At 33.1% G+C, this 19,385-nt stretch overlaps 1 protein-coding gene across 1 annotated transcript; it reads left to right on the top strand.

Moving 5' to 3' along the window:
* The first annotated feature begins 191 nt into the window (after positions 1-191).
* Positions 192-16,037, top strand: LOC121418957 (cation channel sperm-associated protein subunit epsilon-like). Its single transcript, XM_041613194.1, has 18 exons — positions 192-249; positions 616-759; positions 1,149-1,317; positions 2,341-2,424; positions 3,252-3,421; positions 3,710-3,792; positions 6,990-7,071; positions 7,371-7,484; positions 7,641-7,724; positions 8,674-8,811; positions 9,845-9,939; positions 10,233-10,278; positions 10,740-10,819; positions 11,319-11,418; positions 12,113-12,202; positions 12,822-12,982; positions 14,188-14,372; positions 15,002-16,037. The coding sequence occupies exons 1-18, from the start codon at positions 241-243 to the stop codon at positions 15,067-15,069; spliced, it is 1,902 nt and encodes a 633-aa protein (XP_041469128.1). The 5' UTR covers positions 192-240; the 3' UTR covers positions 15,070-16,037.
* The last annotated feature ends 3,348 nt before the right edge of the window (positions 16,038-19,385 follow it).

Raw genomic sequence — 19,385 nt, 5'->3', positions numbered from 1 at the left:
ATGTGCAGTCATTATAGACAGGTGTTCCTTCTATAAAGGTGGCCAATATAAACCAGGTTTGACACTTTAATTGAGGTGTTCAATGTATATGAAGAAATCAAGTGTGTAAAAATTTTATATTACAAAATGCGAATAGATAAGACTTGTTAAATAAGTTACACTTTATCTTTATTACTTGATCCTTTAGATGTGAATGAACTGGGTGCAATTGAGGGAAGGCCATCTTGTCACCACTCGCAAATGCGTGAGGTAAGATATATCATTTCCTATTTTTTTATTTCTGTTAAACATTTGATTGAATATTTATTACCATTTTAGTCTTCTGGTATTATATGCTAGAAATTTGCGAACCGTTTCGACGTCATTTCTCATTTGGTGCAACAATCTTTATGTATCTTTATGTTTATTGCTAAAAAAAACCCCAAACAAACATGGATACAAATTCCAACTCATGGAGCTCTTGAAGTATGTAGCCTGCATGAAATAATTTTTTTTTAAGAGATATATTATTTTTTTCTTATATTTTCTCATGAATTAAACAAAGTTGCGATATTCATTGTTCATGATGAGGTATACACATACTAGCCAGATTTTATATGTTTTTCTCCTGATCAGATTGAAAATGAGATGTTCCTCGGATGGAAAAGAGAAAGTATATATATCTTTCATGGAACTGAGTTGATAAAAATCATACAAGCAAGCAAGGAAGCAGTGCCATTTATACAGTACCCATTTTGGCTTGATCAGGATCATATTGAGGCAAGTTATTCATTTCTTTTTTCAAGTTTATTCAATGCAAGTACCTTCAAGAAAAAAAAAATTAAATGGACATAAAAATGATTATACATGTACAGAGTTTTCCATGAAAGGAGAATATTGAAAAAAATTCTGCTATTCTGAACATGAATGCCCCTCATGACAAAACGAAATTACTCTGTGGAATGAGTTTCTTAGTAAATGAAAAAGTGTGTCATTGTTTTATGTGATAATACATGTACATGTATGTCAACGGTTTATTTTTTTTAATAGGCAGTAGCTAAGTATGTTTTGCAGGTAGGTCTATATGATTTATTTTACAGTAAAGGGGAAGAGATGGGGGACACTTAAATGGCTTGTAAATGTCCTTGCTCTGAATTTCATTTGGGCAGGTGTCAGTTGAGTATGTTGCATTCACTGATGAATCCAATGGACTCACTGTTCTGATGACATTGACAGCACCAGGGGAACAGTCTGTCTCTCTAATATTCAAGAAAGATTGGACTTCTGAATCATGGGGGAACCAATTGCCATTCTTCAGTAGGAAGGAAGCAAATACTCGTGAGTCATTCTCATTATTCTCATGCTACTGTTTTCATTAGAGAGAACTTGTTTTCCCGGCTGTGTGTCTTTGGCATAAAACAGTTTTCATATCTTTAACAGGAGATTTTAATGGTAAAGTGTGGTTCTCAGTGGCGGGCCGTGACCCCGAAGGAGACAAAGCATTGGGGGGGGGAGGGGCACCGCATTGTTCACAAACAATGCAGTGCCCCTCCAATGCTTTATCTCATCCGGGTCACGGTCCGCTACTGGTTGTTCTTGTATACCAACATATACCTTGTGAAATTTATTCATATTTCACTTTACCTAATTACCCACAGGTCTTTGCATGCTTGCACCCTTTAACAATAATTTGAGTATGAATCCATTAAATACTAGGTATAGTGAAACATTCACGTTTGTTGGATATATATCACTTTAAAAGGGTTCATGGATAAATGTTCACATATATCTTGGATGACATTTAAACAAACGCGTTCCCCTTTTTCTTTTTATATGGGATTAAAACTGTTTTGTTTTTGTTTTCCTATTTACGTGCAGTTCATAATTTGATACCTTAAAGCTAGTCTACCTGATCATTGGAATAATCTTTCAAAATCCTATTATCAAGCCAATATTGATAAAGATATTTCTTTAAATGCACATTGGATGTTTTTCAGTGAAAGCTCTAACAAATAATGCCAAAACCCTGGAATTAAATTTGCATGTTGCATGCTAATCAAAGTGGAATACATTTTCTACAAGATACATTAGTAAAGCAATTCATCTTGCTATGCTACCATATCAGCTTAATTCTCAAAACACAAAAATCGTTTACATTAGACACAGTATTTATACACAGTATTAATTCATGCATTTTCATAGCTGATGTTATCACTATGCTAATTTCTTACATGAGGAAATAAAATCGGGGTCTATCATTTTGAGAAGTATTATATTAACTTTATTTTACTGTGATGTTTTAATACATATTCGTATTGCAGTTATTCTTACTCAATATCTGTTTTATCGTGTATTTTACAGCTGTTTCTCTAATCCAATTACATGACACCGAAGGAAGCACAATACTCTGGGATCAGAATAGTGTTTACTATAACTATGCTAACGGTAGGCTCTTATTTTTGAATGGATCCGTATTCATTAATTATCTAAGTTAAATGCCTTATCACATACTTCTGTCTAGTGATGCATTCTGTGGTATATGTTGATTTGACAGTGTTTTCTTCAACTGGTTTAGATGACAGACGCCAGATTATGGCCAGTACATGATATTCGGTCCCTTAAATGAATCATCGCTTGAACTTGCAAATCTGTGGATTTTATCTCTTGGTACACAATTGTGAAAAAACTGTCTAGTCAGCTAATGGTCAAGTAAAAGAATATATTAGTTCCGTTTCATAAACGTGCAATTTGAACAAAATTACAATGAATATTTGTTGTTATAGGCGTTTTAAACACTCACATTTGTCAATTTAGACCGATGCATTGATTGTAACAAAGCATGGTGAACAGTTTTTAAAAATCCCAAAATGTTGTTGACAGATGCATATACCGCTTGAGATTTGTGTCACACTCTGCGACCAATGGTTAGACTGTTGATTTCAAGTATGATTTATCTGGTTGCATCTGACGACTTTTGCAAAATCATGAAAAACACCTTAGGTACATAGAGATGAAGAGCTGGAAAGAAACCTTGAAATTGCAGAAACAATGAAAGATATCAATCATGGATGTAAAAAGATTGAGAGATGGAATGCAAAATGAGAAAAAAAAGATCAGGAAGGAGCTTATATCTGTTATAATGAGATGAAAACGGGATGCAGAAAATGAAATATTATATTGTGAATGCATGGGGTTTGATTGATCAAACAAAATTTCCATTATCGAAAGAAACGGGTTAAGAAAAGGATTTTATCAAATCATTTTTTTTTCAGGGTTTGACCATGGCATCATGGTGATTCATAATGCAGAGGATGAAGATCACAATGATGAAATAGAACCATTTATCAAGCAGTTAACCGTAACTATGGCTGGTATAAACATTGTGTTGTCATCTGAAAATGTACTTTTCACATCACAATATCACCAGAGGTTCCTCATTGGAGTAAGTAAAATGTTTGCTTGATTGTGTTTATTTTTTTTTTGGTAGCGGGTGGGGGATGTAAATGGTTTCATTGATAATGCACTTAATTTCCCAATTATGTAGCTGCACTAAGTAAACCATTTTTCAGCAAACAAACGATTTCATTTTGCATTTTTGTTGTTCCATCTTGATTCCATTATAATTATGATGGAAGGGAGATTTGTTTTATAATTTGAAACCATCTTGCCTGTTTAACATTTAAAGTTGAAATTATAATCTAATACCATTGTACTCCATTTCTTTCTACAGCATTCTTCACTAGCAGCTCCTGAAGAGGATCTAGCTATATATACCAACTATGTTGATCAAGTCTACATTTTAAAACTCAATGGGTGAGTGCATTTATTATACTCTACTTTCCTTTCAAGACGTTCTAAATACTACTAGTATTTGTTTATGTCCAGAAAAAGTATTCTTTAGAAAATAGTTTATTGTCAAACTCAAGAGAAGCTGAGATTGTAATAGACAACTAACTCAATTAAAGTTGCAGCTCACCCACATCAAGTCAATTCAATTTTCATATAAGGAATCTGAAAAAGAAATGAACCAGCAAGATAAAAAAGAATATGAGAAATACATCACTCGAGGTTTGTTTGACAAAAATTCATTAAAGAACAATTCAATTATGTATTTTTCAAAGTTTTAATCTTATAACACACACGTCCACCCCTCCCTCATTTATACATTAATATTGGTTCTGTATATATTTTCTTTTTTAGATAAATATGTAATAAATACTTTCTTTGAAGAATGCCCATTGGAGCTTGGGTGAAATAATCTCTTTGATTAGATATAGAATGTGGAGCTGATATGTCATAAATTTATGGGAAAAGACACTTTATTCAATTTAAATGACATTAGGGAAAACTGCTTGCAGTGTGGTATCTCAATGATTTTTTGTCTCACCTGCATAGCAGTGTGAGACTACAGTGCGTATCAAAAAAAAGTTTACACTTTGAAAAAATCCTTTAAAATTATGCATTTGTAATATCCTTAAAGGGGAAGTTCACCCTGACAAAAAGTTTATTGTAAAAATAGCAGAAAAAATAATAAAAAATTTTGCCGAAGGTTTGAGAAAAATTCATCAAATAATTAAAAAGTTATTAGAATTTCAATTATTTGATTTGTGACGTCATATGCGAGCTGCATTCCTACATAGCGAATGGTAAAAAATCAATGAAATGTCATTTTCTCAGAAAATTGAAAATGGTTTTCACTGTAACTTTTGTATATCAATAGACAAATCATTTCACACCCGATCATGAAAAGAAAACAAAATTAAGTCATCAGGAACCATACAAAATATGAAATTCATACATTTTATATTACATAACACATGGGGCAGCTGCTCGTTTATGACGTCACAAATCCAAAATTTTGAACTCTAATAACTTTCTTAATCGTTAACGGATTTTCCTCAAACCTTCACCAATATTTTTTACTATTTTTTCTGCTATTTTCACAACAATGTTTTCTTCAGGGTGAACTTCCCCTTTAAGATTTTTCCACATTTTAACATTGGTACAGGTCCATTTAAGCAAATGACGATATAACTGTCGAAAAATATTTCCGCTTGAGTGAGCACCACTTACTTTTGAAAAGTTAGTGAAAAATTGTTTGCGCAGAACTTTGAAATAGTTATGCGAATAAAAGTAGACCTTAATCATGAAGAACACATGGAATTTACCTAGTAAAATTGATTTGAAGATATCTTTTACCTTGTTTGACTTGTTTCCTTGCCAAAAACACTTCGAAGAGTGCATTTCGCCCCACCCCACTCCCCCACACACCGAGGCCATCGTGACGATATTTGCTTTACACTGAGCTGTGATTTACATGGAATGGTATAAGCTTGATTTTCATTTTGTTAATCATTGCTAAGCTTGAGAAAAGTTTGGAGAAACAAGTATTAAATGAAAAATGAAATGTAAACCCACTTTCAATGATAAAAACTTAGTGAAAAAATGCTGGAGATGTCTGATATAAACTTTTGTTCAGATTCAGTTATGTCCTCAGATCCAGCTGGCACAAATAGGGTAAAGGTTGTGCTTAATAAGTGTTGAAATTTCAATTTGGGTTGCAAAATTGTTACAAAATGCTTGAATGTATCCGTTTTATTTCAATTGACTAAAAGTGCGAGGGAAATGTATGATAAATCTTTCGTAGGGTAAGTTTGATTTCGCCCTTTCCCCTTGACACAGCATGAAAACGAGCATTTCTGCGCAAACAGATTTCTGCGAGCTTTACACAAATGGACAGTGCTCACTCTAGTGTGACATTCTGACAAAAATTTTACTTTCATTGGATAGATGAGACCCAAACCCAAGGTTATTTGTGAAAAAATCACCCACATGTTGTATATTTTTTAATTCCCAGGGCTTTTTCAAAGTGTAAACTTTTTTTTGATACGCACTGTAGAGGCGCCGCTTTTCTGACGGTGGCGGCGTCAACACCAAATCTTAACCTAAGATTAAGTTTTTGAAATGATCGACAGCATAACTTAGAAAGTGTATAGACCTAGTTCATGAAACTTGGCCATAAAGTTAATCAAGTATTACTCAATATCCTGCCTGAGTTTCATGTACATGACCAAGGTCAAAGGTCATTTAGGGTCAATGAACTTAGACCATGTTGGGGGAATCAACATCAAAATCTTAACCTGAGGTTAAGTTTTTGAAATGTCATCATAACTTAGAAAATATATGAACCTTGTTCATGAAACTTGGACATAATAGTAATCAAGTATCACTGAACATCCTGTGCAAGTTTCAGGTCACATGATCAAGGTCAAAGGTCATTTAAGGTCAATGAACTTTGGCCGAATTGGGGGTATTTGTTGAATTACCATCATAACTTTGAAAGTATATTGGTCTAGTTCATTAAACTTGGACATTAGAGTAATCAAGTATCACTGAACATCCTGTGCGCATTTCAGGTCACATGACCAAGGTCAAAGGTCAATGAACTTTGGCCGAATTGGGGGTATCTGTTGAATTACCATCATAACTTTGAAAGTTTATGGATCTGATTCATGAAACTTGGACATAGAAGTAATCAAGTATCACTGAACATCCTGTGCGAGTTTCAGGTCACATGATCAAGGTCAAAGTTCATGTAATGTCAATGAACTTTGGCCATGTTGGGGGTATTTGTTTAATTACCATCATATCTCTGTAAGTGTATTGGTCTATATAGTTCATGAAACATGGACATAAGAGTAACCAAGTATCACTGAACATCTTGTGTGAGTTATAGTAGTTTTCAGAGTTAGCACTGCTGCTATATTGAATCGTGTGATGCAGTTGAGACTGCCAGAGGCATTCCACTTGTTTAAAATCATAACTATGTTATTCTCTAATGGATTTTCACCAAACATTCATGAATGAGCTTCTATCATTTTCTTATCTTATTAAAACTATGAAGTAAATATCATTTTGATGAGGGTGTACTGCCCTTTCAGGTGATTCTGTATCCTTTCTGATTTTTGTCAGTTTATTTATTTTTCTTTCTGTTTACCTGTACTTTGTAGATCAAATATAGTAAGAACAAGTTTTGCCTTGAAAGCTGATATTGGAAGTATTGTTACCCAGCTGGAACATACTGAATGTATGGTAAGCATAGTTCAATAATTATTCTACTCACTTTATAAGTATACTACATTCAGTTAAGTACTACATTCAACTTCATAGTGATAAAGCTATATGCATCTCATTTAATCATTATTTCTTTCTTCATTTTTAATACTCCTGTGATATTTCAGATATTTACAAATGTGACTACAATCACTCTTCTTTTTTTTTTGGGGGGGGGGGGTGGTGAGTGGGGATGCTTCTATGTTAAAAATATGAAGTAACAGGAGAAACTTGAAATATTACTGACTGATGAAATTCTTTCCTTTTTCGTATTGAAGTATTATGAGTTTGAAGAGGGTCCCCAATATGAGGTTTATTATCTGGATCTGAGAGACTCTGCAGTCATCTGGGCTCAACTTGTATTCCCGGCCAACAGGTATAATGATATCCAGGTTAGTACTTAAAACCACATAAATCAATTATAACGTTTGCTTATTTCTGTATTTAATGATTAAATTTGAGTATTCTTTTTCATAATTAACAAAATACAGTACATATCAAGTAAGTGTTCATATAGAAATTAATATTCATTTTCTTAATTTATCTAGACGGTGATCAACCTTCCAGACAAACTTATCATTGAGGAACAAACAATGAAAGATTTTAATCCAGGGAGTAAATTAATTAAGAAGGTAAGGTATTATGTAACATACACACGAAAAATACTCTCATCCAGAGTTACTTTCACAGTTTTCGAATGGCATTGAATATTGAACACATGCAGTGCCCATTTAGTTTCTGCCTTGGTTTTCATGTAGTCAAACTAATCATTTTGGTCAGTGTATTAAAAAGGCCCATTTAAAAAATAGATGTTGATAGAGAGATGTTGATAGATAGATAGATAGATAGATAGATAGACAGATAGACAGACAGACAGACAGACAGACAGACAGACAGACAGACAGACAGATAGATAGATAGATAGATAGATAGCCAGACCGACAGACAGACAGACAGACAGACAGACAGACAGACAGACAGATAGATAGATAGATAGATAGATAGCCAGACAGATAGATAGATGTTGATAGAGAGATGTTGATAGAGAGATGTTGATAGATAGTAATAATGATAGATAACCAGACCAACAGATAGATATATAAATAGCCAGACAGACAGATAAATAAAAATATACATAGATAGATAGATAGCCAGACCGACAGACAGACATATAGATGGATGGATAGATAGATGGATAGATAGATAGATAAATAGCCAGACAGACAGACAGATAGATGTTGATAGAAAGATGTTGGTAGATAGATAGATATTGATAGAGAGATGTTGATAGATAGATAGATAGAGAGAGAGAGAGAGAGATAGATAAATAGCCAGACAGGCAGACAGATCGATAGATAGCTATATAAATAGATGTTGATAGAGAGATGTTGATAGATAGATAGATATTGATAGAGAGATGTTGATAGATAGATAGATAAATAGCCAGACAGACAGACAGATAGATGGATGGATGGATGGATGGATAAATAAATAGGTAGATAGATAGATAGATGTTGATAGATAGCAGGGTATGTATATTCATGTCCATATCAATGCATGTTTTCTTTCATGTGATTGCAGATTCTCAGTTTACACAGCAATTTCTTGTTTGAAGAGGGTAGAGGATATGAGGAAGCTTTGGAAGCAGCTACAGGACTAGTTACCATAGAGATGAAACCTAAACGATATGGTATAGGATGTCGCTCTCCTTTCAATATGGTAATTATATTCCAAATTTGAATTTGATAGATCTATAGCAAGTTAGAACATTGGAAGAGGCACACTCAATTTATTTCAATATTTAGGGTGGGAGTGTGAATTTCATTGGTAAATCTTCTTCATGAATTGGTTCACAAATGCTTTTGCTGAGAATGTCCCAGTTTCCTGAGAAGAAAAATAATTAAAATGGGGGAAGGGTTAGTTTCTAAGGTTAAGTTTTTGAAATGTCAACATAACTTAGAAAGTATTGAACTAGTTCATTAAACTTGGACATAAAATTAATAAAGTATTACTGATCTTATCCTGCCTCAGTTTCAGGTCACATGACTAAGGTCAAAGGTCATTTAGGGTCAGTGAACTTAGACCATGTTAGGGGAATCAACATAGAAATCTTAACCATCAAGTTTAAGTTGTAAATGTCATCATATCTTTGAAAGTATTTGGATCTAGTTCATGATACTTGGACATAGGTGTAATCAAGTATCAGTGAACACCCTGCGTGAGTTTATAGTCACATGACCAATGTCAAAGGTCACTTGATGTCAATGAACTTTGAATACTTTGGGGCATTTGTGAATTGCCATCATAACTTTGAAATTTTATGAATCTTGTTCATGAAACATGGGTGTATATACTGATCGTCTTGCACGAGTCTTAGGCCACATGATCAAGGTTAATGACCATAGGGTCAACATACTTTATTATATGAATTTTATTATTATTATTATTATTCAATACTCGTTTATAAAGTCAGCACTGCTGCTATATTAAATCGCGTGATGCAGGCGAGACTGCCAGAAAAAAAAATGCAATAAACTTGTTTGCAATTTTGGATTGATGAATCATTATAGATTGATATCCATATAGAACAGCAATCAAAGCTTTCTAATGAAAAAAGCATGCAATAATAACTTGCAAATTCTGTTGCAATATTTAATTGATTTGGTGTATTGAAGTTTTACTTTTTAATTTTCGGTCAATTGCAACTTTCAATCATTCATCCTTTCATCATGTTTTCTGTTTGTATCTATAGGTATCTGAGCTTGAGATAGCATGTCCTCCTCAAAGACACATCAGAGTTCACAAACCCGAGGAATGTGAAGAATACGGTTCATATGTCATAAACAAGTTAGCACATTACTTTTACTCATTCCATATTGTCGTTGAAGATCAAATTTTGAATCATTCACAATGTAATTTTTTGGCTAACTAAATTGAAGAAAATAGGCAACTAAAAAGACCCTGAATGCATTGACGTATTACCATGGAGTATTCATGTTTTTAAACCAACCTAAAGTTAAGGAGGACTTTATTTTTGATGAATCAATAAAACCAGGCTGTAATCACGAATATGATGTTTTGAGTATTGACCTTTGTGTTATTCAATAATTTGTATCATTTTCTTCTTATTTCTTTATTAGGAGATCCTTTGCTCAAGTGAATGATGAACGAGCTGCATCTGAGATGGTAATAGTATTTTTGTAATAAATGTAATAGCAAAAAGTTTAAAACAAGTATTCAAGTAAACAGAATGATATCAGTTAGCCACTTGTTTACATATATATGATAGCCAGCTAGAGGTCCAAGTAGATCTGAATTAGTTTTGATAGAAGTAAAATGTTTTAAAAGTGTATTATTTTAGTCTCCTATATATGTTATATCATAACTTAACAGTAATACTCCTTGTTTCATAGAGTATGATGAGATAGCACCTAAACCTTTAAAAAATAATTCTTTGATAAAAACCCTAAATTAATCAAGGTAGAGAACTTGTTGAGAAGAAATTATTATAGAACTGCAATTGTTTGTATTTGTCATCCCCTCCCCATTACCAAAGTTCAAACTTAGTCTTAAAAACTTTTATATTTTTTAAAGAAGACGCTAGTGGTTGTTGATTAGAAAATTTGTATTTCTTTTACTCCCCTCAGGTTGTACAATATGACAAGCAGTTATATGGATGTCCTTTTATTCAGACTGCTAGGGATGTATTCAAACCAGAAATTGATTTGTAAGTGTAATGGTTGATTTTTCATCAATCTTTACTTATCGTTGGCCACCATGACATACAAGTATTTTTACCATTATTATATCCAAAGTGTAGTTGTGTTGAATGTCATTATGCTTTGAACACAGACGGCGATCCAGGATGGACATCCCCTGGCCCCCTCCCCCCCCCACAAAAAAAAAATGATAATAATAAAATAAATAAACAAAAATGAAACAAAGCTTTAATAATTATTTTCCTTTAATTCTAGTCAAAAAGCCAAAAATGGCTATTGCTTCCAAATTTATTGGCCAATCTATTCGGGTGGTAAAAACCTTATCTATTATTTCTCTTTTCTATTTTTTTTTCTCCTAGCCCTCCCCCATACATCTCTCTCTCTCTCTCCCTCTTAATTGTCACTCTGGCATTAATGTTGGACCAAGCTGTAAGGTCTGGTAAAACGTAAGGCAATTGTCATGAGATATCTATTAAAAAACTGTATATGCTTTATTTACTTTGCCAGATATGATGAAGACACTTTTGTAGAGACAATGACAGCTGGTTTTGTGATGTGGGAAGACAATGGCCGACATGACTTTACCTACACAACATCCATGAGTTCGGTAACCACTGTTTTATTTCTTTGTTTCAAAGGCAATTAGAAATATGGATGTTTCTGATCCAGTCTTAATGTTGAAGAAAAAATCTTTATGCACCCTATCCCAAATGGAATCAGTGGTCATTACTTGGTAATTTTAACTTTACAGAGATTTCTTTTTTACCTGATTGCTAGGAAAGCATGATTGCTTTCAACATATTTAGGTAAGCAACCAAAGAACCAAAAGTTAATTGTCCTCTCCAGGTAAAGGACCTTAATTCAAGATCGAGGGCCAGCTGCCTTTTATTTCATGTTTAACTTTAATTCAATCACATAAATGTATATTGTTTTTATATATAAACTGATGTTATAAATGTAGATGGACAGATCAGAGAAACGCATACTGCACGAAGAAGTTGTTGGCTTGTTAGGTCTCAAAAATTAAAAGCAAATAAAGTCGGTATATTTCATAAGAATACCCCAACAACAAACAAGTGTAAGGGTTGACAATCCCCCTCTAACAAAAAAATAAACAAAAGAAAAGGACACAATGTCTATAAACATTCTGGAAACCATTTTTTTTTTGGTATCACTTTAAAAGGAGGAGAAGCACTTTTAATGATAGGGGAAGTAGAATACCATTTATTTTGTGCTTGTCCATGTACCCCTATGGATTCAATCATATTCCATGGCTAATCAATGTACTCTTCACCATACAGGCTGGATGTCTCCGATTGGCGCAGACATGGGATAAGATGAAAGAAGGCGTAGCTGATGATGTTCCAGTGAAAAACATATGGGGTCCTCATGTGAGTACATTCTAATATCAATTTTTTTCTTCAAATCCAATGATACCAAAAAATCTATTTAAATAGTTGAATCTCGGCAAAATGAAAATAGCTGATCATAATGGAGAATGATGATTCCAAGTATCAAGCGCAGTAGATGGACAAATACATTATAAGTGTATGGATACTATACTCAACTTAATATTACCAGTGTGTGACAGAAAGTTCAGCCTATTACTGCATCAATTGATAGTTCAATGGATTTTACACTTGATTTTACATTGTTGTATATACCACAAACCTCTCAAACAATCCAGATTTGGAGGAGAGAATTTGCATTTTTACTTCTTTTAACTACTTTGCATTCATATGGAAATGCAATTTCTTTCCTATTTTTGAGCCAAATCATCCTACTTTTCAATCAGAATTGTTGGGAGGTCTGATACCATCATTTATAAATGTGAGTCCCACAATCAACCCTAAGCTTTGAGATACAGGGCCCTGAATTACCCCCGCAAACGATCTGGTGAGTTAATCATAGAGTAAGTTATATCTCTCTAAATTTACTTCAATAATTATAAGTCTCCAATGAAGATATGCATGTACTTGTATATATTTTTACTTTTCATATCTTAAATAGAATTATGAGAATTGCTTCATTTACGAGGTAACGGAGATGGCGTTGCTCCAAGAACCGTATCAGATCTTGAACCAGACAGGAAATAATAGTATCAGATGGCTTGCCACTGGCTATAATCAGCTTTATCTCTTTTCTCTACACGTTGTAGATCCTTATTACAGGTAATATGCATTTATTTTTAGTGATGAATAGAATGATTGTTCATATAAAAGTAAGGCATGGAAACATTATATAAAGCGGTTCTAATAGGATCTTATCAAAATAAATGCAAAAGAACAGGACAAACTTTCCTCAAAATTTGTTGTATGACAAATTGTCAGATATGACAGCTGTCTTGATTTTTGAACGGCCGGGAAACACATTTGTTTGATTGCTGCAATGATAATTGCCAGATAAAACAAACTAGGCTATATCTTAGATAAAACATATGACCGGAGCCATTTCATGAAATGCACCCCAGAGGATGTATAATTCCTGTATCAAATTCTCACATAAGATCCCAAATACTAAAGAAAATAATTTACCTAAAAATAATTAACTACCTTTCATTTTTTTTATGCTTGATAAATTTTCACTGCTGAAGTATAGTTTTATGAACCAAAGTATTTTGAAATAACATAAGATGATGAAAATAGCAATATATATATATAACATTTGCTATCCACTCAATACAGTAGTTCCCAATCGCAATTTGCGTTTAAACGAATTTCACTGCAACCCAAACTAAAAATTATAATATTTCACCTATTCATTCTTTACCTATTTCCTGTATCATCATCATAGTCATCTTTGTTATTATCCCGGGGGGGCCACTTCCATTCACGAGTGGATACCATGCGCGACCACGGGGTCTCGAAAAGCACCCTAAACACGTAATTTCCATATTCTGAAAATGCACCCCTTAACAAGTATTGGCGTGTGAAACCATACCCTTAACAAGTATTGGAAACAAAACGATACTCTTGGCAAATATTCCCTGAAATGAACCCCTAAACAAGTACAGGAATGTTTTATTGTTATGGGTCCTTCGGTCGTCGGCTTTACTTTATTTGGTTTAGTACGACCCCACCTTCTACAACTCGCGCAAATCGGACTCTAAACACGAAGTTTTGGTGCAAAAAGGACATCCTTTATAAAACATTTTAATTTTGTTTTATCATCCCCGCAAATTCGACCCTAAACACGTAATTTTCCTAGCGAAATAGATACCCTTTTTTCATTATTTTTGTGTTTTTGACACCCTTATCACGTTACGTACGTAACGTGCCCTATCGTGAAAAAGACATCCTTTTTACGTGTTTTTTTGGTCGCGCATGGTATCCACTCGCCAATGTAAGTGGCCCCCCGGGGTTATTATCATGTATAGTTATTGCAGTTTGGAAGCACGGGTAGCTGTGATTGTATCTGATCAAACTATTGTTGGAGTCAGAGAGACACCACTCCTACGCATCTCACTCAGTACATTTGCAGCATTGACTGTGTGCATCCTCTTTGCTACATACTTCCTGTACAGACGTGGTCACATACACGAGTTAGCGCTTGATTTACATCGTAAGTTTTCCTCAGCTCATCAATTAAGGGGGGGGGGGTGTTCTAGAGAACCCAAGAAATCTTGCCCTTTTTATTTTGCATTTTTTCAGAGAAAGGGCATTAATTATTGAATTGTAAAAGAACATGGATCCATTTTGAAGACGAAATAGGTGAGGAACAATCAATAAGATCTCATAGTAGCGCTTTATGTTTTTTTCTTCCCTCAAGGCATGCATGCTAAGTTTTATGTGAAAAATTAATCTTTGGAGTGATCTAGTCCTGCATAGATGATTGGCTCCTGGCATTAATCACGAAATTCCAACTGTGATTTACCACACACTAAAACTAATGCACCATTTATATCTCATCTTATTTCTACTTTCTGATTTGTTCCCCCATTTCTTTTTTTTTTCATTAAATGTATTTATGAAATTTTGATCCGTCTGTTAAATGTGCATCCATTTATAAGATGATGAAAATGAATATTAAACCTTGTTTTATTCTCAATAGATTACTTTTACAAGCATTGTTGCCGAGTAAAATTCTATATAAGCTATATATTTTGAATAAGTATATCAGTTTGCTTTTCTGAAGTATTAAACTGTGACTTAGTGATATTCATCTCAGAAATGTTTTTTTTTCTCCCTTAGATAATTATGGAGAAAAAACGGAGGAAGACAATGAACAGGAAGTTGCAGAAGAAACAACAAATGATTGAAGACTATGATATTGTAGTTTGCAAAGTAATCATGCATAATTTCTTACATTCTGATGTCTGCTGGAAAGAGCAGTTTGTACCACAGTGTGTTCACCTTGCAAATTGTGGTTCACATTGTGTAATATCATGAATCATACTATTAAATTCTAGCATTCTAACTGTGAATAAGTGTGAAAACAGTCTCACACAGGCATGCTGTTTCAGTGTAGCGACATTATGATGAATATTTTCACAGGATTGCTACGAGAAAAATTTGTTGACTTCACGCCCAAGCATTCCTTGATAAACTCCTTTGTAAACAATACTGAGGTGTTGGCCACACTGACACATTGTGATCACAGTCCATATATGAACACATTATAAACACAGTCCACTTTGCATATATGAACACATTGTGAATACAGTTGAACAGGCCCCTATGAACACATTGTGAACCCAGTCCGCTATATGAACACATATTGAACACAGTCCACTAACACAATGTGAATACAGTCCAGTAAATGAACACGAACCCAGTCCGCTATATGAATACATATGGTGAACACAGTCCACTAACACATTGTAAACACAGTCCACTGAAAGAACATGTGCAGTCTGCAATATGAACACATTTTGAACACAGTCCACCATATGAACACAGTTGACTATATGAACACATTGTGAGCACAGTCCACTATATGAACACATTGTGAACACAGTCAACTATATAGACACATTGTGAACATACTATATGAACACAATGTGAACACAGTCCACTGTATGAACACATTATAAACACAGTCGACTGTACGAACATATTATTAACGCCTTGTGAGACACTGCTCTTTTCGTTCAGCAGAGATCATCTGTGCCCCAGCTTATACCATGTACACTAGGAGTTGTGATACAATCAAAATCAAATTAGAATCGAGTTTGAGTGATTAAAATTGTATTTATCCGTTCAATTCCACGTCGACAAAATTAACAATGTAAAAGCAGAATTTTAAATACAGACATGACAAAAGGGAGCTTACAAAAAGCATAGCTAGTTTATGCATTTTCCCTGCAATAATATAAATTTTGTTCATTGACATTCAGATGATAATTAACAAGGATCAACAGAATATTTTCATCCTATAATATTCTGATAACGTAGTGCACAATATTTATAATGTGCGAGTATTGTATCATGTTTTATTCTTTTGAATTCTATTATGTTACTTATAGAAATGTACATGTATATGTATTTTAAATGCTTTTTGCAATTGAAAAAAAAAGATATGTGATAAGTTTTTTATTGCAGTTAAAATTGACATATCAAAACATACATATCATTTTCTTCCATAGTAAAGATGTTTGAATTAAATTTTCTTCAAGTTGAGAAAACCAATAAATTTATATTGCCTTTTTTGTTCGTTTATATCATAGAATCCAGGGTTGTAATAAAAACGTTTTTTTATAAAAAACAAAAAGATAAATAAAACGCTTTTATTGTTTTAAAACATTTTGAACCGTTTTAAAATGTTCTTTTTCCAACGAATTATACAATTTTTCTGTAAATCAATTAAAGTTTACATTATGATTTAAGCTCTTGATATTCTAAGCACATTATTTTTAGTAAGTAAGAGAAGACTACAATTATTTTTTAATGAATTTCCAATAAAAAAGATTGCTTTTTCCCCAATTCATAAATAATAGAAATTGAATTTAAAAAAAACTAAAGTAAGTAGACATTTTATCAGTTTAATCTTCATTCATTGTATTTGTAGTCCTGGGGTATTTTGAGACTTGTCAATAAAAGGGGGGGCGACAAGAATTTGCAAAATGGTAGAAAGTGACATTGTCTATGAGTTTCAATGCTTATATCAATATGCTGTATTTCATTTGAATCAATTACGCCAATTTTAGTGCATGAAATACAAGTTTAGGTTTAAATCTATAAATAAGCCTTTGATCTGCTTATTTTTGAGTAATTCTGATTAAATGCATATTAGAACAAAATCCGTATAATTTTTTTTAACCTTTTTTTATATGGAATTATTGTCAAAATCACATTTTTAAGCAATTCATGTGTAATATCATAACCGCATACCCATACGTGCTTCCCAGAAATAGTCTTATGTTTAACGATATGACGTGACCTTGTCATGTTATGGATTTATCATATAAAGTTTTGAAGGGGCAATTAAGGTTCCCTAGGACTGTTAGGGTTAAAGTTTGCTAGCTGATTTTCTTATACCATTTACTTTTCTACATCTTTACGAAAGTTTCACCTGCTTTCACATGTACCTCAAGAGTCAATGTCAGTTGCACAGTCTATTTGTAAAATATTGTTATGCTTGTGCAACACATCCATTTCATTCAAGTACTACTATTACGTTTATTTGAGTTTATTTTTAATAGTGTTTCTTTCCCTGTCCATAAAGTGAGCAGAACACTCAGATATGTTTGTTAAAGGACAAGTCCAGCCCAACAAAAGTTTAATTTGAATAAAAAGAGAAAAATCAAGCATAACAGAATTTTATCAAAATTTGATGTAAACTAAGAAAGTAATGACACTTTAAAGTTTCACTTAATTTAACAAAACGTTTATATGGACATCCTGTACCCTGTCTTACAAAGAGTTACGATTGATCCAATCAATCGTAACTCTATGGAAATCCATCTGTGTCATAATTTTTATTACAAAAAAACTTGCACAATGTCCTTTGTATGCGAAGAATGAATGTACGAATATACATCATAGCTAGAAAATATTTTGTACAAACATGCAGAATAGATGTTGATGTAGCTGGCCGTCCATATAGTTACGATTGATTTGATCAATCACTATTTCTTTTGTATTTTATCATATGAAATGTGAGATATTCTAATGTTCTTCTAATTGTCCAGTGAAACATCGCTAAATTCCTCCAGGTGGAATTAACATCGTTTAATACGATATGTTTCAGCCAAGTTGGTCCTTGCCAAATCTGTACAAAATGAGATATTATATAATTCAGACAATAAAAAACAAAAGAAATAGTGAGTTAGGGACATCATCTCATTTCCATGTCACTGTACATGTGTTGTGCGTATGATTGTTTTGTGAAAAATAAGCGATACTTTAAAATGTAACTTTTTTATCTGATTTTGATGAAATTTTCAGCGTTGCGCTTGTTTGATTTTACCCCATTTATCAACATTTATTTTTGGGGTGGACTTAACCTTCAAAATGAGATTATTCTTATAGATTGATGTGCACAATTGAACGGGGAGGAAAGGAAGTTGACAAAGCAATGGAGACGGGGAGAATAAAGGGGGAAAGAGAAAGAGGAGAAAAGGAGTGGTGTTTAGAAAAAAAAAGTTTAGCTAGTTATAAGAAAAAAACACACAGCTGAAGAAATTGAAGTATTAAAAAAAACACTTGTAACCATGAAAATTTATAGCACACAAGTCTATGCGGTGTTTTAAAACACGTTTCTTTTTTTTTTTGTTTAAAAAAAAACACGGGTGTTTTATAACGCGTTTTAAAACACGCTTTAAAACGCACAGTTTAAAAACGTGCCAACCCTGGTAGACTTTTTTGTTATTGTTTTTGTTTGGCCTATACATTTATGTCGTACTACTTTTTCAGCCGGATCGTGTTTATGAAATATGGTCCCATCGTATTTTAAATATTCCTTCCCGTCTTATTACACTTGGTTACAAGCTTCTCGCTCGCATTATTTGACTAGCGAGATATGGCCATTCTGAATTCCCACGGACAGTGTTTGAAATTCTCCAGGCTGAAAATAATGTTTTTGAACAAACGCTGAAAATAGCAAAATCTGACGAGGAATAACGAAGTTATGCCATTTCAAATATTTGCATTATTTCGATGAACAGTTTATACAATTGATGGAAATTCAATGAGAATATTCCTACTTGTTCTTTTGTATTTTTATTACAATGAAGAGTTTTATTCCAAAAAGAGCCAAATGAACTTTTGGCATGTTTCTGTTAATCAAGGCTTTCTTAATTCACCACTTTCCCCTGTCCATTGCTGTTTTATTTGGATATATTATGATAGAGTCATCATCTTGGATTATTTTTTTTAATTAAACTGTTCATTATCAATTTTAAAGAATTTTTCAATATTTTACTTTTCATGGATTTAGCTCCTTTTGGAATAGTAGAATGTACATTTTTGTAATTTAAACATGCTAAACAGTGAAAATTTATCAAGAAACATAAATTTTGCTAGCAGAGTACATTTCACAACTTTCTGATTTTCATTGAAAATTACTACTAAAAAAATGTCCATCTTTTCTAAGAATGGTGACTTTCGGATATCTAATTTCGTCAAAAAATTTGCA

Source organism: Lytechinus variegatus, chromosome 7, assembly GCF_018143015.1.
Source record: "Lytechinus variegatus isolate NC3 chromosome 7, Lvar_3.0, whole genome shotgun sequence".
Classification (NCBI taxonomy): domain Eukaryota; kingdom Metazoa; phylum Echinodermata; class Echinoidea; order Temnopleuroida; family Toxopneustidae; genus Lytechinus; species Lytechinus variegatus.
Note: the sequence above shows the minus strand (reverse complement) of the source record. Positions and strands in the feature narration are given on the sequence as shown.

Bases quoted from the DNA above. Each gene is read 5' to 3' on its own strand.
- LOC121418957 (XM_041613194.1), top strand. The intron at 3,422-3,709 runs GTAAGTAAAATG...TTCTTTCTACAG, and splicing joins ACCAGAGGTTCCTCATTGGA to CATTCTTCACTAGCAGCTCC. The intron at 10,820-11,318 runs GTAAGTGTAATG...TTACTTTGCCAG, and splicing joins TTCAAACCAGAAATTGATTT to ATATGATGAAGACACTTTTG.